General features: G+C 33.3%; 4 protein-coding genes and 1 long non-coding RNA gene across 10 annotated transcripts; 3 read left to right on the top strand and 2 right to left on the bottom strand.

Moving 5' to 3' along the window:
• Positions 1 to 170: 170 nt before the first annotated feature.
• On the top strand, positions 171 to 3,963 carry LOC110096496 (transmembrane protein 53). The gene is made up of 4 exons (XM_020822483.2): positions 171 to 782; positions 2,786 to 2,888; positions 3,214 to 3,422; positions 3,587 to 3,963. Exons 1-4 carry the CDS (start codon positions 172 to 174, stop codon positions 3,852 to 3,854), a joined length of 1,191 nt encoding a protein of 396 aa, XP_020678142.1. The 5' UTR covers position 171; the 3' UTR covers positions 3,855 to 3,963.
• Positions 3,964 to 6,626: 2,663 nt separating this feature from the next.
• Positions 6,627 to 15,255, top strand: LOC110096531 (phosphopantetheine adenylyltransferase). 6 transcript variants are annotated; one of them, XR_003701406.1, is made up of 10 exons: positions 6,627 to 6,911; positions 7,022 to 7,179; positions 7,324 to 7,395; positions 10,765 to 10,824; positions 11,065 to 11,159; positions 11,248 to 11,317; positions 11,411 to 11,551; positions 13,629 to 13,712; positions 14,435 to 14,794; positions 14,982 to 15,255. XR_003701406.1 is itself a non-coding variant. In XM_020822540.2 (8 exons), exons 2-8 carry the CDS (start codon positions 7,057 to 7,059, stop codon positions 13,653 to 13,655), a joined length of 588 nt encoding a protein of 195 aa, XP_020678199.1. In that variant the 5' UTR covers positions 6,627 to 6,911; positions 6,982 to 7,056; the 3' UTR covers positions 13,656 to 14,001. The 6 variants fall into 6 exon arrangements, 2 of the variants coding, with proteins under 2 accessions (XP_020678199.1, XP_020678200.1); XR_003701404.1 differs by having other exon boundaries at positions 14,943 to 15,255; XR_003701407.1 differs by lacking the exon at positions 14,435 to 14,794 and having other exon boundaries at positions 14,982 to 15,209.
• LOC114580124 lies at positions 9,046 to 10,757 on the bottom strand. The gene is made up of 2 exons (XR_003701409.1): positions 10,189 to 10,757; positions 9,046 to 10,034 (listed from the first exon to the last, which is right to left on the bottom strand). It is a non-coding gene; the product is annotated as an uncharacterized LOC114580124 (long non-coding RNA).
• Positions 14,657 to 16,112, bottom strand: LOC110096493. Its single transcript, XM_020822476.2, has 4 exons — positions 15,920 to 16,112; positions 15,704 to 15,822; positions 15,486 to 15,607; positions 14,657 to 15,055 (listed from the first exon to the last, which is right to left on the bottom strand). The coding sequence occupies exons 1-4, from the start codon at positions 15,969 to 15,971 to the stop codon at positions 14,911 to 14,913; spliced, it is 438 nt and encodes a 145-aa protein (XP_020678135.1). The 5' UTR covers positions 15,972 to 16,112; the 3' UTR covers positions 14,657 to 14,910.
• Positions 16,113 to 20,076: 3,964 nt separating this feature from the next.
• LOC110096503 (universal stress protein Slr1101) lies at positions 20,077 to 21,361 on the top strand. Its single transcript, XM_020822497.2, has 4 exons — positions 20,077 to 20,388; positions 20,712 to 20,910; positions 21,022 to 21,098; positions 21,177 to 21,361. The coding sequence occupies exons 1-4, from the start codon at positions 20,151 to 20,153 to the stop codon at positions 21,200 to 21,202; spliced, it is 540 nt and encodes a 179-aa protein (XP_020678156.1). The 5' UTR covers positions 20,077 to 20,150; the 3' UTR covers positions 21,203 to 21,361.
• The last annotated feature ends 49 nt before the right edge of the window (positions 21,362 to 21,410 follow it).

Genomic DNA, 21,410 nt, shown 5'->3' with positions numbered 1-21,410 from the left:
TATATATATATATATATATATATATATATACCCCTCAAAAGAATTTCAAAATATATGTTTAAAACGGCTAGGTGAAACGATCCAATACCACCTCATGTTAGGGAAACGCATAAGGCGGGAAACGAAATGTCTATATATAAGGCGTTAAATGGAAGTCTTTCAACAGAAGCAATGGCGGCCACTGTGCGCCTTCTCAGCGTCCGAGCTCTCGACCGCCATCTTAGTCATTTCAATCCTCACTGTTCTGTCTCACTCCCTCTCCGAAACCCGAAACCTAGATCGATTAACTATACCTCCGCAGCTGGGTTCCGATCTGCAGCCGTCAGCTCCAGCCACGGCGTCGGCCGTTGGCCGGTGCCCTTTCTCGAACAGTCGCCGCTATTTCTCTCAATCTCCTGCTCGGATCCACTGAAGGATTGCGTCGATGGTCCCGTACTGGAGCCAGGGAAGGGGTTTCACCACTGGGATCCAGTGAGCGAGCTCGCCGTACGGCAAGGCAGCGGGGAGAAGGGGGCAATATGGACGGTGGTGCTGTTAGGATGGCTGGGTGCGGAGGAGAAGCATTTGAAGAGGTATGCGGATATCTATAACGCGAGGGGGATTCGATCTGTTCGGTTTGTGGTGCCGCTTTGGGAGATGGTGGGGTTGGATTTTGGGCGGAGGATGGAGGCGAAGGTGGCGAGGTTTGCATTGGAGCTGGCGAATTGGTGCTTGGAGAGTGAGAAAGATGGGAGGGAGCGATATTTGCTCTTCCACACCTTCAGCAATACTGGTTGGCTAGTGTAACTGTTCTCTGCTTTGCTCCTCTAGTTTCATCTATATTTGACTGCGTTTGGCGTTATTATTTGTGTATTAGGGTTAATATGTTTTGTTTTGGATAACTGAGGCCTAGCCTCAATATTGCCAAAGAAACAATTCGAACCGAATATATGTATAAAAAATGGCCTGGAAATAGCTGATTTATAGATATCAACTAGAAAAGAGGCACCGCGATAAGTTAACCGAGTATTTATTGGCGAAGAGGGCGATTTTCTTGCCTGAGGATTCGATTCTGAACCTATCAACTATATTGCAAGAAGATGCTATTTTATAATTAGACCCTTCATTTGTGCTTGAAACATTTCGTGCGCTAATGAACGGTTTGATAGATGGACCTAACTGACTGATGTCAAAAGCCATTATCATACATTGGCCAAAGAAATCATACCTTTGGGTGTCATAGCTGATTAATGGAACCTTCATATCCCAGCTTTATCCTGTTCAAGGCTGCGAATGAAACTAGGGCCAGGAAATTACTTTTTACATGCTTTAATTGCGTAAGAGAAATGTTAAGCCTGTCCATTTGCAGATGCCACTAGCTTGACACTCAATTGAGTATTTTAGTAGCTTTACCTTGACGAGTCACATATGATTGTTGCCATCTTGTTGAAATCAGCAGTTAGTATTTCTCTTTGGGTAATTTAAGCATAATCCACTATTGTTAAAGAAGGATGAAAGTGAGTTTATGTAGAAAAATGGACTGGAAATAGCTTAGCTGATATTAGATTATATCAACAGGAACAGAGGCACTCAGACCAGCAAATGGAATCTCCCTAGTTAGGAATAGAGGCTCTTCTTATTAAATTGCCAGAGATCGCTTTTACTTTCATAGGTATAGAGGCTCTCCTTATCAAATAGTGCCTTAGACCCTTACCCTTCAGTTTGGATCACATGATTCACATTCAACTCAATCAAACACACAAAATTAATCACGAATTATGTGGTTGAAGAGAACAATTATACAAGTCACCAATGAAAATCCAGCCTCATAATAGTAGGATAAGATTCCCCTTAAAATACGTTATGACTTGCAATACACTCAAACATTTCACATTCATCAACACACACAATTTTGAGAGGAATATTAAATTTTATTAAGCCACAACTTAATTCTTACATATCTAGTGGTCTTATTTATAATAAAAAAGACCCACATTATCAAAACCTAAAACTCTAACCTAAAATTAGTTGAAGTCCATATGTAAGTGATGTATTGAGTTCCAAACTATACATGAAAATATCGCATATATAGGGAACCCACAATAGTCCAACACACTAGTAGGCCGATTATGTTACAATATCAAGGTGTATCAAGGGAGAGATTATTTTGTGCGGACGCCGAATGCCGCTCTACACCCGGATACCAACCAGAGTGATCCACGTTAGTGATACCGAGCTGCCGTACCGAGCGGTACCGACCCGCGGGCTTAGGTATTTGAACGAGTTCCGCTTCCACACAGAAGAATCTTCCTTATCAAGGTGATTAAAATGTCAGAGAGCATATCCCATTCACATAGGCGTCATCATCATAGGCTTATCTACGGTGAAATGAACTTGGAAAAAAAAAATTTAAGAATACAAGAGCAATTAAAAGGAAAAAAGAACTAGACGCTCATCTCAATGCACGCAATTTGGTGTTTCCCATAAGTATGAATTGTTAGATTTGCATCAATATGAACTACATTCCCTTTTGCTTTTCAAGCTTATTAACAAACTGAGTGGTTTCTTTGAGAATAATTAGCCAACTTGGATCCCAGCATCCAAATATTTTTGTGTCCTTTTAAATTGCGACCGTATGCATTATCCATTTAACATTTAGACTAGACTGGTCAAACTGGCCTATGTTCATAATGGTAGTGGAAAATATCTATGGACATATGCTCTTATAGTTTAACTTTTGCTTGCTAAAAAAATTAAATGTTTATTAGTTTTCGTACTAACTGTGAAATTCTCTGTTTCACTACAGTTATGGTTCAATACTGCAGAATTTGCAGTCAAGGAATGACGTTATTGAAAAAATTAAAGGATGTGTGATTGATTCTGGACCTGCCCCTGAAATAAGCCCCAAGGTTTGGACTTTTTTTTTTTTTTTTGCACCTGCAGTTTTGCAAGGTTTACTGGTTGCTTATAAGAGAAGATCGAACATAATTTTATGAACTTGTAATCTTTCTATTTTTTGTTGTTTAATCATCATTTCCTTAGAATTCCCTGCAAAATAGTTAATATGAATAGAAGAGAGCTTCAAAGTTCTCTTGTTATAAATGCTGTTTGTATTTTCTACATAAAAAATTCAATTTTAATGTTCTTTTAGGAAAAATGGAGGCATTTACATTATAAGTTTGAGATTTTAATGTCATTTATTGTATTTACATGATTTCTGTGACATCATTGCAGGTCTGGGCTGCGGGCTTCTGTGCCGCCCTGATAAAGAAGCGCAGCTCTGCTATCGTCGCCTCCCTTGAACGTATCAATGGAGACAGTGCTGAAGTTAGTAGTGACAGATCTAGCAAGCGGGATTGGAAATCACGAGCTCTTGAAATCATTGTGATGTTCATCTTAGAGAAAATCTTCAGCATTATCCTGATTTTACCAGATATTAATCGGTAAGTATCACATTCATCCAATTTAGTATGTTTTATAGCCATTAGATTTACTCTGAGATAAGTCTAATATAAATTTTATAAAAATTAGTATAATCTTTTGATTGTACTGTTGATTTTGATGACCATCTTGATCTAAATTAGCAGAATTGTTTCCTAATTAACAGGAGGTTGGGCATGGTTATATCCATTCTATCAAAGAAACAGCCTCCCTGCCCTCAGCTGTACCTCTACAGCTCTTCTGATAAAGTGATTCCAGCTACTTCAGTTGAAACTTTCTTCCAAGAACAAAAGGCTATGGGAAGAAATGTTCAGTATTATAATTTTGGTACTTCTCCTCATGTTGACCATTTTAGAAGTTTTCCTCAGATATATACTGCAAAAATTTCTGAATTTTTAGAGGAGTGCTGTTATGAAATGATTTGCAGAGCTTAATCATCATCAAGATGTAGAATTTATGAAAATTTGTTGTGATTCACTCAGGCTATTATTGAGCTTTATGTTAAAGATGTTAGTTGGCTTATGTCGAGCTTGTTAACGAATATATCTAGCGAGTTATCGTGAGGACATAAACAAGCCGGTCTGTCTATCATTTTTGTCCGTTGAAAAATGAGTAGTTTGTCAAACTCAAAAATGATATTTTTAATGAACGAGCTTCTTAATGATAGTCGAAATAAACAACAAATTATCAAATGTGAAAAAGTTACAAGTACATCTAATTAATATATGTTTTTATATTCAATTAGTATTAAATTATAATAAATATAGAACATTCATATTACATTATTCATCATTTTTACAGTGAACTTAATCAAGCATTATATTAAAAAGTAGTCAAAGTTTCTTAACTGCTTATTCATGAGCTCTCTATTGAACATGTCGAACACAGGCATTTAAAGTGGATTGAACCATTTATTGCTACTTGAAATCTGATTTGTGTAAGTACCAAAAAATCTTCTAGAAAAAAAAAACTGAAAAAGTACCAAATAATCCACATGGCTTCTGTCATGCACTGAACCATGCCAGTAAGAAAGCTGTTTCGTCTTCTTTGTCGCAGCTTTTCATTCAAAAGGCTTAAATGATGGAGGTCTGCAATGTTGCTGTAGATATATCTTTCGTCTGTTAGGTTTTAGATAGTAATTAAATTTTTTTCTTTAAGGACATGTTTAATCACATGGAAATATAATTAATCAGTTAAGTATTATTAATTATTTATGATCTTATTAATCACTTAATTGTTCTATGAGTCATTAATTATTTACACTATTAATTATATAATTAATAATTTTTATATCAAATTATACTAAATAAGTTAATTATATTAAATTTTAATTACTAATTATACTATTAATTACATTATAATTTTGATTAATTTTAATTAAATTAGTTGAACTAAATTAATTAATTTTTATGAAAGTATGACTCTATCTGTAGGCTTCTCATTAGCTGTCTAGCCTGTCCTAGGACTTGCTTTTCCTCTTCTCCCGCTATTCATGTCACATGTGCTTGGCATGAGAGGTAGGTAAGGGTTTTGAAAGAGCCTATTTGCTTCCTTCAACGACGTTCCTTCCTATTAGATCGGAAGTCACGATACGTTGTCGTTCTTCTGTTGGATTGGAGGAAGCTCGCTCGTTGCAAAGGTAACCATTTTCTCTTTTCACACGCTTTTTCAGCCAAATCTCGTAATCCATTGAACTGCATAATTTAGTAGATATGGGATTTACAACAAGAAAGAGGGAAACAGAGGATTTATTCCTCCATATGAAATTTTCATAGGATTTAGCATAACTCCTGCTCAAATCCTGCATAAATCATATTGCCCAACAATCCTCTGGAATATGGTTGTGAGCTTAAACTCGATTAATTAGACTTTAGATTGGGTAAACGAGTAAATGAGTCAAGTCGAGTAATGACCTTATCAAGCTTGGCCCATTAGTCAGAAAGTCGATTCGAACTCGAGCTTGAGTCAAGCTCAAACTCGAGCTCAAGTCGTGCTCCTGTAAATGAGCTCGAGCCAGCTCTCGAGTCTTGATGAGATTTTTTTAATATTTTAAACATTTATTATTAAATTTAAACATTGAATATTTTTATATTATTAAATTTTTAATCATTTATTATTATTTTTTTAGTATTTAAATTTAATACAACAACAACATCAATCTTTTTCTTTTGTCCCACTATATTGGGTCGGTTGTATAAATCATTTTTCATCATTGTGTCCTGTTAAAAGTCAAATTCTCATTTATATCTAATAAAGAAATATCATTTCTAATATTTTCTAACCAAATTTTTTTAGTTCTACCTCTTTCTTTCCTAATATAAGTCAAATCCAATACCTCAACTTTCCTAAACGGGTCATCGGAAGGCCTCCGTTTAATGTGACCAAACCATATAGGGTGGCTCTCGCTAATATTATCTTCCACTAGGGCTACTCCAACCTTATCTCGTATATGCTCATTTCATGTCATATCTCTAAGGGTAAAACCCTTATCCACCTAAGTATCATTATCTCTGCAACACTTAACTTAATATTATGCTTCTCTTTTGAAGGCCAACATTCGACACCATAAAACATTGCAGGTGTCACCACCATCTTATAGAATTTTCCATTAAGTTTAAGGGGACTTTTCTATCGCACAATAAGCCCGATGCATTTCTCCACTTCAACCATCCAACTTAAATTCTGCTGATAATATCCTCATCTATTTTACCACCACTCTAAACAATAGATCCAATATATCTAAAAACGTGTACTCTTATTAATGACTTCATTGCCCAAAGTTACAATCCCCTCACTAGGTCTATTGCTATTAAAATTACACTCCATATATTCAGTTTTAGATCTACTCAAGCGAAAACTTTTCGGCTCTAAGGTTGACATCCATAATTCAAATTTACCTTCACTCCCTCTCTAGTCTTATCAAAAAGAAGAATATCATAAGCAAAAAGTATACACTAAGGTACATCCTCTTGCAAATGTCTAGTGAGAACATTCATGACTAAAGCAAAAAGGTATGGACTTAAGGTTGATCCTTGATGTAATCCAACCGAAATAGGAAAATACTTGATCAAACCAACTTGCATTTGAACATGTGCTAGCTCATGCATACATAATATTTAAATTTAATAAATAAAATAAATTTATTAAAAATATTAATAATTATTTGAGCGGACTCACAAACTCACAAGTTGAGCCTCATTAACTTAAAACTCATATACTAAACGAGCTCAAGCTGAATTGGATAAACTAGGCTTAGCTGAAAAAATTCTTCTTCGCCGGAGCAATTGTCGGATCGGATCCACTACTTCGCCACCTCGTTTTTTCTGATCCCGACCGAAGCTCGCTGTTAACCCTCTACCCCTTCTGCTCTTATCCTAAAACGAGGAAGTCACCCGACGGGAGTTCGTTCCCGCACCTTTCTCCCACGCTTCAAGTTCCCAAAATCCCATAAATCCGCGGAGCTACCGGATTTGGAAACTCCGGGATTTAAGGTAAAACTGAGATGAAACGGGATTTAAAGATTCCGTAGGATAAAAAATTGTCATTTTTGCTGTTTGGCAGGATTTAGGCTAAATCCTGTTCAAATTCTGCATCCAAACAGCCCGTCTTCTTCTTCTTCTTCGTCTGTGCTTGACTATGGAGTTCTCCAAGGATGAGACTTTCCAGGTCCCAAACCCTCCTGCACCAAATTCCTATGAAGCAGTGGTCATCGGAGGAACTTTCGATCGTCTACACCAAGGCCACCACCTCTTCCTCAAGGTCTATCATTGCTTCCGAAATGGCGCAAACCCCCCCCCCCCCCCCCCCCATTTTTTTTTTTTTTTTTTTTTTTTTTTTTTTTTTCCCCCCCCTTAATATGTTGTTTTCTTTTCCTTACATTTGTATGTTTTTCTTTTAGTTCAGGCGGCAGCAGAATTGGCAAGGGAACGCATTGTGGTGGGTGTTTGTGATGGGCCAATGCTGAGCAAAAAAGAGGTGTTTTTCTCCTTCTTTTCTTCTTATTGTTTCTTCTGAGTTCTTGTTTTGATCAAGGAAAAGCTTGGTACAACCAATATTTCTTCTTATGGTTAACTAAATATTGTTTGATCATTTGTTTTGTGGATTTAAGGGATAATGATGGTATTTATCTTGATTATAGGTTGGTAAAATTAGAATTGATTTTAGAGTGGTTTGAGTAAGAGAAGATTAATGATGATAAGATAGTTGAAGACATATCTACAACAACAACAAGCCTTTAACCCACTACGTGGTGTCAGCTTGATGAATCTTTTTTCTACCCTTTGTCTTATTAAGAGTCAGATTCTCATTTAAATATAATTAAAAAGGTTATTTCTAATACTTTATATTCAAGTCTTTTTTAGTCGGCCAATTTTAATATAGGAGGGTCATTAGAAAGCCAACGTTTTAGATAAATCTAAGCACATACCATTGAAAATTTTCTTATTTACAAAACCAAAACTTTGATTTTTAAAATGAGCTACTGAACCTCTATGCTGGTGTATGCCATGACCAAACCATTAAAGGGTTTAGTGAAAAGGAAAAATACAAATTTAATTTTTGTTGTTTTCTTCTTAATTGAAGGGATATTCATATTATAGTAAATAGATGCAATTTGGTGTTAGTTTTGTAAATATAAAATGGTTGAATATTATGTAACCTCAAAATTTTAATGATCAAAATTTTGGTGACAATGTCATAACTCCATGAATATTTTGGTGAATCTTAATGAAGGAATGCCTATGGAAACATAATATTACCCTCCTTGTTATAAATTTTATTAAAAAACATATAAATGTTAAAAAATCTAAATGGTTTTTTGATTTACCATATATTTTTTCTTTTGATTGTATTTCTTAAGGTTTTTTGAAATTGTACTTGATTGTAAAATCTTGGCACGTGAATTGTGCGGTTCTTAAGAGGGGAAAGTAGGGTTGGTACAAATTAATGCAGCCATAGCTTTTACCTGATATATATTTGATAGAATGATTTTAGCAAATTGAAGAAGTCAATTTTATTCTTTTTTCTATTTGGGCTTGGTTTCAACTTCTTGCCGATGGAGTAATTTTTTTCCTTTTCTAGTCATTGTAGATTTCTGAGATATAGTTTTGTTTTTGAAGGATATATTCAAGCTTTATGTTAATTGTATGATGAACATATTTATTTTGTTTCTGTGAACCATTGATTGACTTAGGTTGATTGGTTTTGTTACCATTTTGTATTTTGTGTTTGAGATTTATTTTCTTGCACTTAGTTTTGAAAAGGAGATTTGTTCGTTCACTTTCTTTCCTTTTATCTAATGCTTTAACATAGATTTGGGTTTGTTTGTTATGGTCCTTTTGTTGATTGGTGAAGAGCTAGGAATCACAAACACTTTCAAATACCTTCCATATCTGTGTAGGACACATTTCGAAGATGACGCTTACATTGTATGCCCTAACATGTGTCCAACACATTTACATTGTGTTAAGGTAGTCTCCATTACATCATTGAGGCCATGGGTTTGAGCCATGAAATTTGCTTTTATGCAATGCTGGCAGGGGTGAGTTTGCATGCATCAAATCTTTGCTAGAATCTGCATCGGCGGTAGTTTCATGCATCAAATACGCCCTTTTTGGAGACTAACTGTTTTTTTTAATAAGTAAAATGAAACTAACTTTTATACATCTTCTCACGACAAAATATAAAGTGGGTATTACTGAGTTTATGTGCTAAGCTGTTATAAATAAAATAAATTATGCATATGACTCGTTATAATTGAACTTACATCCTATGTCGAAATCAATATTTTTGGGGAGAAAGTGTTAAATTGTAAATGCATTAGATAAATGATACTTTTTTTAGGAAACATTTTGGTGTAAACCCTTGTTAATGAAGAGTAAATGAAGAAGTACAAAACAAGATCATAAGATGTGTTAAAAAATCAAAACATTTGAGCCAAAAGTTAGAAAGAAAGATACTAAACACTTCTATATCTATAATAAGCTACCCTGGGTTATTCCAGAGCCTCCGAGTTTGTCTCCCTTTTTTTTATGTTAAATGAAGAAGTATAAGACGGGATTACAAGATGTGACAGATAATCAGAACATTTGAGACAAAGTTAGAAAGAAAGATGCTAAACGTTTCTAGTAATAAGATGCCTTAGGTTATTCCAGAACTTCGAGTTTCTCTCTTTTTTTTTTTGTTTAAAAGAAGTAAAAGACGAGATTACAAGATGTGACAAAAAATCAGAACATTTGAGATAAAAGTTAGAAAGAAATATACTAAAACTTCTAGTAATAAGATGCCTTAAGGTTATTCCAGAGCCTCAGATTTCTTTATTTTTTTTTTAATGTTAGTCTCCATCATTGTCTTCTTACAAAAGTATATCCAGAAGTAGGCAAGGTACTATTTTAAATGATCTTCTAAAGCTAAATGTGATTAAGGTGAAAAGATTATAGCTATATCATATTAAAATTGTACATCATGGCATGAAAAGTTCTTGCTTAGAATGGCAAATCTCAGATCTTTGACTCAAAAAGACTAATGCATAAATCTAGGTTTAATCCACACAAAATTGCTTTTTTTTATTATTTCTCAACTCTCAGAAGTAGGCCATTAATTAGTATTTCCATTGGCTTCTAAATAGGAGGCCAAGGGTTTAAGGGTGTTTGGGGATGTGATTATTTGTAAAATTATCGGATAAATTATTGCGGAAAAATAGAGTTTTTGAAGCTATTTAGACTATTTTCTCCAAATAAAGTCTAGCAAGAACTTTTATATAGCTAGCACATTCTAGCAAATCTTGTTTTAAAAAGTTCCTTTCTCATAGAAAAACATCTTGAAAATTATAGTCAAATAGAAATATGATCATGCCATCTAAATGAAGTTATGAAAAAGTTTTCTTAAATCCATCCTAAATCTTTCCTGCAAGACAACAATTCTCTCCAAGTTTAGTTGAACAGAACAACCTAACTCGTCCTTTGATTTTATGCAAGCTGACCTAGAGTTTACATTGTTAACTGAATCGACCCAACTTGGGAATTGGTTCCATATTTATTTCCACTGCCTTATTGGAATTCAAACTCGTTCTAATCATGACGTTTAAATTGAGTCACTAAATGTAGCCCATTATGAATTTTCCCCGTTTAACTTTTTGTGAAAAAGTTCTAATTGATTCCACGATCAATATACCGTGAGTCAGAGCTATACAAATTCTCTATTGGTGCTTCCGTTGAAAAAAAAAAAAATTAAATATTTATTTTTCTTGTCCATTTCTCTGCATTATCAGAATCTTCATCTCCATTAATATCCCTAACTCCGACTTTTATCGTCTGTTCACGTACTTTTACTTTTGCTTCTATTCAGTATGCTAATCTAATACAGCCAATTGAGAAGAGGATGCAGTGTGTTAAAGACTACATCAAGGTACTGAAATTTAACAGCTCTTTATGCTCTTCTGAAGCACAGAAAGCTAGGCTTATAGTTTCTTGCTTTTAATCTGAAAGCAATTATGAGTAAGATTCCATTGTAGCAAACCTTAATTGGTCAATTCATTAATATTTTCCTTTTTTTCTTTCATTTAGACTCATAATTAACTAAAATATCACTATAATTTAATGTGGATTCATTTGAAATTTAATTTCAAGCTGAATGCCATTGTTTCAGTCAGTCAAGCCCGAGTTGACAGTAGGGGTTGAGCCAATTACGGACCCCTATGGACCATCCATTGTAGATGAACTGTTGGAAGCCATTGTTGTGAGGTTAATCACCCTACTAGATTCCATTACTGTTGTTTCATGGTTGGAGTTTATTCCTATAACACATTTCGCATCATTACAAACTGAACAGCAAGGAGACATTTCCTGGGGGTTTGGCAGTAAATAGGAAAAGAGCAGAGAGAGGCTTATCACAGCTGAAGGTTTCACGGTTTTACCCATTGTTTCCTCTTTCCCACTCCATTTTTAGAAAAGGCTTATACAATAGTGATCGGTTATGTGCCTTTATTTTCTAGATTGAAGTAGTAGATTTACTTCCAGATTCAACATCAGGGCACAAAATCAGTTCCACTGCATTCAGAAGACTTGAAGCTGAGAATGCAATTCAGCAGCAGCAGGACCAACAACAACCAGAAGAACAACAGAAGATAATTAATGTAGAAGATTATATATTATAAGATTATAGTTCTTGTCAAATGCTTGATGTCACATACATTGCAAGCCTTTTATTTGACTACTGATTACAAAGAAAGCTGAATTTCGTGCTTTCATTTCAATCAAACTGCTTTGAATTTTCTACTAGTAATATTCCCGTCTAAAACATGCATTTTTGTTTAATGACTTGATCATCCAATATCACACTCTCACCACTAGATCCATTAACACTAAAATTACACTTCATGTATTCAATTTTAGATCTATTTAAACAAAAATGATTAAACTCTTAGATTGATCTCCATAATTTAAGTTCTCATCAATTCCCATCAACAAGAAGAATATATCAACTGAAAACATACACCAAGGTACTTTCTCTTTCGCATGTCTAGTAAAAACATCCTTGACTAAAGCAGAAAGTTATGAACTTAAATTGATCATTGATATAATCCAACTAAAATGGGAAAATACTTGGTCAAATTACCTCGTGTTTTGAGCATAAGTAATAGCTCATGCATGCATATCTTTAATGACTTGGAGATAAACATTATTAACTCCTTTTTATTCAAGAACTCTTTGTAGCACTTCTTTTGAAATTTTATCATATCTTTATCTAAATAAGTAAGTATCATATGTAGATCCTCCTTACTGTCTTTATACTTTCTTCCTTATCAAATGTATAACTTCCACAGTAGACCTACTCAGCATGAATCAAAATTGATTTTGAGTAATATTAGTCTCATGTCGTAACCTATGCTTAGCTACTCTCTTTTATAGATTTAATGCATGACATTAACTTAATTCCACTAATTCACGGCCACCATGAATGCTATTAAAATTTTATTATCACTCTATCAATATATCTTTTTAAATCTCCAGCAATAATTTTTTTTTCAAGAGATATTTTTTGAATTAATTATTCTAAGTCATTCCTTTTTTTTTTAAACATATATTCAAATATATTTAAGGAGCATAAATACTTACAACATTAATAATCTTAGCATCAACAATAATCTTTAAAACTATAATCTTAACATATTGCATGAAGTAAACAAAATAAATTTGCTAGCATCAGAAGGCATTAATCATGGTTGATTGAAACTAAAGGGAAGTTTTGAACATACAAATCAGGTAAATAGGTACATCACTTGTCAAAGTAGTGTTCAGCTAACCCCTAATAGAAAATAGCTTTACCAATTTATTTCAATTTTAAATTCAAATAAATTCTATAAAAATTTCTCATCTTATTTTAAATAAAGATAATCTTAAAAACTAAATACATAAAAACTGAAATAAAATTGTAAAATAATCTGAAAGTTCTAAAAAAAATCTAAAATATTTTTAATACATGACTGATATTATATCATTGAATATCTTCTTCAGTCATTCCCAAAAATCACTACTTAACTAAGTAATTTGTTTCTCTGAAATTTGTCTGCCAGAAACAAAAGGAAGAGGAAATCTTTAAAAGCAAGTGACCAGTTTTATGTATCATGAAATAAATGGATGACTGTAGAAGAAAGAAACAATTTATAGGATATGCACATCAAATGTCTCTTTTACCATGAAACGGATAAAGATTGAGGTGGCCCCTTTGAACTCTCACAGCTCTCTGCCAACTCCTTCTGGAATTTGTCTGCAGAGCAAAAATCTATAACATCACAACAATTCTACAAGAACTTGATTGAAGAGTTTTCCTTACAGATAATTGAATACATAGACTAAGGAATAAATCTAGTTCTATCTTTAAACTCCACATCAAATCTACATCTTCATGTTAGGTTTCATATCGCTTTCCAACATTTAATATAAAACACTAAGTGCCTGATAAGGACTCATACCTGTTCAGATTTGCGAGGGTACAATAGAATTAATAATTACAAGTCATAATTTCATTCTTTACTATGACAATAAATATAAATTTTCTGTGTTCAACATTTTGCCATAAAAAGTTGTAATCCAAAAAAAATTTTAAAAGAACAAACTTTGAAATAAATTTACTATTTGGAATCATCATCACCTTCATGAACATGCTTTATTGCAAGCTATCTTCTTCTCACCTACTTTTGTTCTGTTCAGAGTGCTGATCTCATGGAGCCAACTTAGGAAGGACGCACTGTCATGAAAACTACTCCAACAACTCTTTATGTTAATTTGATAATGGTGACCATCTGATCAAGACATATCTGGCGTAGACTGCTAAATTGATTATTATCAGTTGATGAATTAGGGAGTATTTTAATTTTAATTATGTTTTTGAGTTTATGTTTGATTTCAGTACCTTAACACTGCATTGTCAGAATACATCTACTGCAGCATAGGAAGCTAAGTATATCATTTCTGTTTTTTGATCTGAAAACGGTTCCCCAAACTATTTCAGATCTGTAATCTGTCTTTCTTTTTCGTTAAGCTTGTAATTACCTAAATTTTCAGTTTTTATTTTTGAATTTAATCTTCAAGTTTGGAGTGCATAATTTCAAAGTATCAAAATTCTCTAGTTTAGTTTAGTTCATCAACTATATAAAATTAATACCAATTTAATTCATTATTGACTAAATTGAGAGCAATTTCATATAATTGAGGAAAATAATCATGATCAATTTTGTATCCTGATTTTCATCAATTTTCTTCCGGGGTTTCATTTGAGATTAATTTTCTATATTTAAGGGATTAAGGCTTCATTTGGGACAACTTTCACGTTGCTTCTTAAAACAATTTTTTAGTATAAAAATTTTATTTATTTTACTAAAAAGCATTTTTAAGAAGCAGTAATAAAATCTCCCAAACGTAGCCTAAATTAAAAAAAAAAAAAAGATCTGATATCCTGAAACTAAACTGATCACATAATCAGATGAATAGTCTGACCTTTTTCTTTTTATTCGTAGGAAATCATATTGCTTTCTTACGATCTGAACTGTTGGGAGACATTCATAGAAGTAAACAGGAGAAGACAGAGAATAGCTCATTTCAACTGAAGATTTTGTCAATCTGTGCTGTGTCACCCCATTTCACCAAAAAATGCTTAGAAAATCCTGTTAACTTCTTTGTTTTTATCTTACACATTAAAGTTGTAGATTTGCTGCCAAATTTATCATCAAGACACAAAATTAGTTCCACTGAATTCAGAAAACTTGAAGTTCTGCAACAACAACTACATCAACAAGACTGAAAAAAACAAAAACAACAGAAGAAAATCACTACACAAAACCATATATAGTTCCAGAAGACATTAACAAGGAACACACGTAAGATTAAAGTTCATGTCAAATACTCAGTGCCACAAACGTAATACAGATTATATTTGGCTACCAGTTTTCATACTCGGTCTTTATCTTAACTAATTTCCTTGCAAGTTCTTTCTTCAGTAAGTCATCATTTCTGGATTATTCACAGTTTTTGATCTGGCAAGATCTGCAACATGATACTGTGCAGCATATTTGTAAGAAGGACCTTCCATGGCTGTCACAGGAGGTTCATTCAGAAAAGCCCAGTTGCTCCTTGTCCACCTGCAAGTTCGATGCCGGTTAGCTCCTATCAGATGCAAAAAAACATGAAATTTCTGAACAAAATTTGTTGTAGATGAATGTGCTATGAGAAGATAAGAAGTTTCATAGGATTATTTGCTAAAAAAATTACTGCAAATGTCATATTTTCTAGTCACTGGACAATTACAGGTTGTGAATTCTCTCTTATGAAGGAGAAATAATCTGAGAGAAAGAAATCTTAGAAACGACAAAGAAGATGATAGAGCCTAAACAGAGTTAGTTGACCGACTAAATTTAACACCTTAAAAAATTAGATGAGCTAAAAATTATTTTGATCATTTACTATCTAAGAAAGAGGAGACATCAAGAACAAAAATGAAAGTAGAAAATATAAATTCTTTCATATCCCTGCACATTAATCTTTGGTAAATTGTGAGATCAAGAATCATACCAGCAGTTACTTTTCTTAAGCTCATCAGTAAATATATTTGCATCACCATAATTCCTTTTTCTATCAGCAAAGGGGAAGGAGATTGATCTCTGAAATCTATCGGCTGATCCTCCATTTATGTTCTGCAACAGAAGAAGAAAAAAAAAGTTTTTCTTGTACTTCCGGTTTCATAAAACATTTAATGCATTTATATAACCTCAAATCGAGTAAAATCTCACCTGATTCTCATTCTGAACATCAGCAATAGCACTAAGGTGATCTTCTTCTGCTCTCTTCTTTGATTTCCAGTAGGATTCAATCTCTTCTTTAGTCAGTGATTTGTTTCTCTGCAGTTTTTCTGTCAGAAACAGAAAGGAAGAAGAAATCAATCACATAGGGAAAGTGAGTACTTATAACATGCATGAAATCAAAATTGTATATTTTTATGACTGCACCTGATGTAATATCCTTCCTTGGAGAGGACCATCCTGCCATTAGAGAACCCATGGTGAGCTCTTTCTTTCCTTCCACAGTGAGCTGGTTTTCACCGGAGTTTGCTGGAATTCTATAGTACTTATCTTCAGCAGTGAAGTTTATCTTTCTATGTAAATATATAATAAATATTGTTTACATTTGTCTGCTGCAGTGTATATTAAATCATTAAAAACCAAAGATTAGATGCCAAAGAGAGAACCAAGGTAGGAGAGAAGGTTCTCATCAAGCCCATGGATTTCTTAATCCCACATAGTAGTCTTTATTTGATGCCTCTGAAGAATCTTCTACACTCTCTTGATGTCGTTATCTCTCACAACAGATGCTCTGAATTGCCTTGCAACTTTAGCTATTATAAATTAGTGGAGCAACTGTTCACAGCCATACCGGAGAAATATAGTGAAAAGAGGTAAGCCCATAGATTTGTTCTTCCTACCTTAATTCCACACGTCCTTATTAGACGCCTTGAAGAATCTTCTACACTATTGATGTCGTCATCTCACACACAGTTGGTGCTATATATATATTACAGAATCAATAATAATTCATACGATCAAGGAACAAATTAATATATAATTGATGATAATAAAAATATGGTGGACAATCAACCTACTGTAATAGAACCCAATTACATATTAGGATATAACTATATAAATTACTTGAAAATAATTTTATTTAAGATAATTGGCTTTGATGATGTCACTGAAAAATGAAAATTGTCTTGATCGGGCATGAATCTTGAGCATTACAAATTTGTCATTGATCTTATTCATATTTATAGGATTTGTCACTCATACAAATTTATAAATTGATCCACTCTCTAGATGAAGGGAGGCTCTCATGTTCCAAGGATCTAAAGATCCATCCAAACACCATCGTAGGAAAACTTCCGTCGGCCGATAAAACTGCCTAGTAGCAACAGCTTGGAGAAGATCGAGACTTCTGTCTTCTGATGACAGTCAATACAAGCTCCCGAGTACCTAGAAAAAGTTCAACCAACTTCTTCAACTATTGTAATTTCACATTCTCCAAGTTAAGAGACGAGTCAAGATTTATAATTCACTCAAATTTAATAGAATCTTCTAATTTGTGGTTTTTCACATTATGGGGCTTCCACATAATTTTTTTTTCTGATGTTTCTCCACTCTCTCTCCCTAATTATCTGTTTGTGTACTAAATATTTATGCATCGATGAAAAATTGTCTCAGTCTACCGCCGCCAATATATTAGCCCTCAATAGGCTTATTTAATAAACTCTTAGACTAATCTCTGAATAATAAAAAAATGATCAAATTCTTTCGCTCTTTGATCGTAGATAGAATGATCGGTTTGGGATGACTGTAATTTTTTGTAAAAAAAAAATTAAAATTGTTACGAGGAAATTAACTTTTTAAAATATTATTGAAAAAGCGGCTTCCTTGCAAAAAAAAATATTGAAAGTATCATGAAAGAAAACATTGACAATTAAAAATTATATTTATCATCCCAAAAGCAAAATAATAAAAAAAAATTCTTAAACAGTCATTAAATCTATCTTATGGTTGATCCATAATCAAAATTGTACGCCAAACCTGCTAAAGTTTTGGTTTAGGTGATTATTTCCTTACATATAGGATTAAAAATGAGCCAATATTTCTAAATTCTCAATTTAGTTTTAAAACTTAAAGTTGAGATTCGTATTTTAAAATATTAAAAAAAAAAAAACCATTTTTAGCCTCAAAGTTTTCAAAATAAAAGAATAGATCAAAGGATGTCCCCATCAAACATCTGTCAGACAATGAAATGGATAAGGATCCGTAGAGGTCTACTCTGACAACGTACCTTTGTAAGGAGTCAAACTGGGTGGCGAAGAACCAGCTGGATAAAATTCAGTTCTTTGATTCGAATTCCTTCACAAGTCGTGAAAGTCTTAAGTATTGGCCTATATAAATTGGTGTGGGTTGCATGTTAGATCGATCGGAATATTCACTGGCCTAAAAACAGTCTTTTCTCGTCACAAAAAGAAAAATAAATAAATAAAAGAGTCAAACTTCTTCGACCAATCAGATATTTTCTTTCTATTTCCTTTATTAACTATTTATAATATAATATTACAATAATTGTATTGCCAACCTAGTAGGGTCTGCATATGATAGTTTAAATTGCTTAGAGATTTCCCCAGAAAAAAAATAATATTGCTTAGAGAAACAGAGTTGGTGCTCCTTTAACACTAGAGTGAATATTAACTGTGGAGTCTGAATTTAGAAAATTATTTGATTGTGAACAGTAAAAATATAATTATTATTTGTCACTTAATTTTTACTGTTCATAGTCACAAAATTGAAACAATCCTTTGGATCCAAACTCCGCGCATAATAGTCACTCTTAGCACAGATTAATCTTGTTCCTTTAATTCGATATATATATCTACTCCAACATTTTGTATGTATACAATCATTTCATATTTTATCTCTAAGTATGAGGATCCTCATTTGTTTTCTAATTTAATGGCCAACATTTTGTACCATAAATATTGTAGGTCTCACCACCAATAAATCATACATTCAATAAAAATATTATTAAATGTATGATTTAAGTTCTTTATACGTTAAAAATATAATTAAAATCTTATTCTTATAATTGGTATCTAATATACATAATATTATTAAATATTAAAAGAAATTCAACTTATTCGAGCTTAAATTGCACAAAGTTCGACCTCCATAGGTTCAATTAATTTTAATTCGTCTAAAATATGGAAGGAACATTTTTATATTATTAATACATTATATTTTAATCGGGCTTATAGAAGTCTACGTATGGCCCATTAATGCCCGTTACAATTGGGCTAAACTTAAAAGTTAGTAAAACAAAGTAAAGTGGGTTTTAATAAGCCCATTTTTTATTTGTTTTTTTGTTTTTAAGTTTTAATAAGCCCATTGAGTTCCCTTAAATTAGCTGCTAACTAAGTACATAAAAGTCTTGCTTATGTGTTTTTAATAGCGTTGTTAGTTTGTTCAATTTATTTTTCTGTCAGATCATTTTTGTTATTATTTTATATTGTTGTCTATAATATTTCTCAATATTATTGATATATCATCAAAAAATTATCTTAATCGGGCACAAATCTTGAGGCAAAATCAAGTTAGAAACTTTAAAAAATTAAAACTAGGATCATCTGGACTCTGATTTCAGCAAACCTACAGTCGAACTGGACGTCTCAAGAATACGAACCCAACAACACCAAATTTGACTTAGATTTCATTTGAGACGACTTTCTTAATGTTTCTTAAAGCAGCTTTATAGTATAAAATTTTTAAATTTTAAACTTAAAAACTATTTTATGAAGCAATAAAAAGTTATCCCAAACAAAGCCTTAATCCGAGCCCAAATGAGTCCAAATAAAAAACCCGATTTACATTTGAAAGATTCAAACCATAATTTGGATTACCAAACGTGGCATGCTTATACTCGAATGAAGTGGCTCGACGAGACAATTCCAACGAGCCCAAGATCATCAATTTTTGTTATCATTAAGACATTCAAATGGTCCGTAAACGATCCACGATCATGTCCAACCGCATTAATTAGGTCAAACCTTTTTGTGGTGTTGTTAATATGGTCATCGATGAGGATTAAATAATTGATATTTTTTAATCAATTTGTATATTCATATGTATTAATTATGTGATGTGTTATTAAATTCAAAGTTTCATATGTTTTAACATTTGTAAATTTTGATGATAAATATAATATCTAAATTTAGGATAAGACTAAATTATTTTCTTAACCTTTGATAATGACAAATGGTTGGAATATTTTGCAAGAAGAAAATTTTATTGTCTTGTCATTATGACTCATATATTTTTCACACAAAAAAAACTATTTTCTCATTAATCAAAGAAAAAAAAATTAAATAAAATTTCAAAATCTAAATATGATATAAATAAATATAAAAATTTTAATATGTGAAAATTTTGTGGTATATATATAAATCTCCTAAATTTTTATTAACCTAATAACTTGCAATGCTTTAGTAAGCCAGCTCAGGAGGTTCTCATGCAAATTTACAAAACCAAAGGACCAAATCGAAAAACTACCTTTCCATCTATTTATTATAGTGCTGGAACTTACCCGACATCGAACGCTACATTTACCTTTCCCCGCTTTCCCCTTCCAATTCATATTTCCAAAGAGAAATCCCAACCGATCCAAATGGAGACGGTGGAGGAGCAGGTGGAAGAGTATAGCTGGAGGGAGGTGCTGCTTCCACATCTGATTCCAGTGGCCCAATCGCCGGAGCTGGAGCGGGAGCCTGCCGGAGAACGGAGGCGAGGCCGCGACATACTGATCGCCATTGATCATGGCCATAATAGCAGACACGCTTTCAATTGGGTGCTCGCTCATCTTTGTCGCCTCGCTGATACGATCCATCTCGTTCACGCCGTTTCCAGTAAGTCATTTTTGTTAATTGGATTAGGGTTTCTGTTTTCTTTCTAATTGCATATAGGTTACATTTGATATTTAGGGCATGTTTGAATGCATGAAATTTGAGTGAAAGTAAATGAAAATAAGGTTAAAAACTTCAACAAATTGATAAACAACCAAGCAATAGTTCATTATTTTCCTTTCTTTCCTGACAATTCAAAGAAATCCCGAAGAATTGTAGCTGGTGAATCTATGATATATTTTCTATGAGTATTGATAATGAGATTGCTATTCTGATAATCTATTTTTTGTGAGAGTATGTTAGTTGTTTTAAATATTTGAATGCAGATGTGCAGAATGAAGTGGTGTATGAGAAGAGCAGGGAGCTGATGGAGCGGCTGGCGGTGGAGGCCCTACAAACTGTCCTGGTGAGGACAGTTGCTCGAATAGTTGAAGGCGATCCAGGGAAGGTCATCTGCAGGGAGGCCGATCGTCTCAAACCCGCCGCTGTCGTTCTCGGAACTCGTGGAAGGGGCATCATTAAAAGGTAATCTAAGCACTCTACCTCCAACTGTTCTTCTCTACATCTTATTATTTTTCTTCCGGTTTCTGCCAAATTTATACGGCTACTGCTGCTTTGCTTTGCTATGCATTACAGTGTCTTAAAGGGCAGCGTCAGTGAATACTGCTTCCACAACTGCAAGTCGGCACCGGTTGTCATCGTCCCAGGAAAAGGTATAGAAATTATCCTCTCTTCTCATTCTCTCATGCACGTCAACCATTACACTAATCACCCTCATTTCGCAACAGCAGATGTCGGTGAGGCTTCGGTGATCTAAGATGGAAGGATGGTTTCGGATGCGATGATCTATATTTGTAAACAAAATGTTTTCCGTTTTGCTCAAAAACATTTCCAATGCATTTTCATTTTCTTGTATTCAAACTCTTTACATTTTCAGCTGAACTATGATTTCATTAAAGTAGACGAGTTTTAAAAATTTTTATGTGGACGTATATACTTATATATATAAATAAAATGGTATATAT

The sequence above is a fragment of the Dendrobium catenatum genome, unplaced genomic scaffold (assembly GCF_001605985.2).
Source record: "Dendrobium catenatum unplaced genomic scaffold, ASM160598v2 fragScaff_scaffold_81, whole genome shotgun sequence".
NCBI classification, from domain to species: domain Eukaryota; kingdom Viridiplantae; phylum Streptophyta; class Magnoliopsida; order Asparagales; family Orchidaceae; genus Dendrobium; species Dendrobium catenatum.
Note: the sequence above shows the minus strand (reverse complement) of the source record. Positions and strands in the feature narration are given on the sequence as shown.

Bases quoted from the DNA above. Each gene is read 5' to 3' on its own strand.
- LOC110096496 (XM_020822483.2), top strand. From the start codon at position 172: ATGGCGGCCACTGTGCGCCTTCTCAGCGTCCGAGCTCTCGACCGCCAT. The intron at 783-2,785 runs GTAACTGTTCTC...GTTTCACTACAG, and splicing joins AGCAATACTGGTTGGCTAGT to TTATGGTTCAATACTGCAGA. The intron at 3,423-3,586 runs GTAAGTATCACA...CCTAATTAACAG, and splicing joins ATTTTACCAGATATTAATCG to GAGGTTGGGCATGGTTATAT.
- LOC110096531 (XM_020822540.2), top strand. From the start codon at position 7,057: ATGGAGTTCTCCAAGGATGAGACTTTCCAGGTCCCAAACCCTCCTGCA. The intron at 7,396-10,764 runs GTGTTTTTCTCC...GCTTCTATTCAG, and splicing joins CAATGCTGAGCAAAAAAGAG to TATGCTAATCTAATACAGCC. The intron at 11,318-11,410 runs GTTTCACGGTTT...TTTATTTTCTAG, and splicing joins GAGGCTTATCACAGCTGAAG to ATTGAAGTAGTAGATTTACT.
- LOC110096493 (XM_020822476.2), bottom strand. From the start codon at position 15,971: ATGGGTTCTCTAATGGCAGGATGGTCCTCTCCAAGGAAGGATATTACA. The intron at 15,608-15,703 runs GTGAGATTTTAC...CTTCTGTTGCAG, and splicing joins ATGTTCAGAATGAGAATCAG to AACATAAATGGAGGATCAGC. The intron at 15,056-15,485 runs GTATGATTCTTG...TCGAACTTGCAG, and splicing joins CTTAAGAAAAGTAACTGCTG to GTGGACAAGGAGCAACTGGG.
- LOC110096503 (XM_020822497.2), top strand. From the start codon at position 20,151: ATGGAGACGGTGGAGGAGCAGGTGGAAGAGTATAGCTGGAGGGAGGTG. The intron at 20,389-20,711 runs GTAAGTCATTTT...ATTTGAATGCAG, and splicing joins TCTCGTTCACGCCGTTTCCA to ATGTGCAGAATGAAGTGGTG. The intron at 21,099-21,176 runs GTATAGAAATTA...TCGCAACAGCAG, and splicing joins TGTCATCGTCCCAGGAAAAG to ATGTCGGTGAGGCTTCGGTG.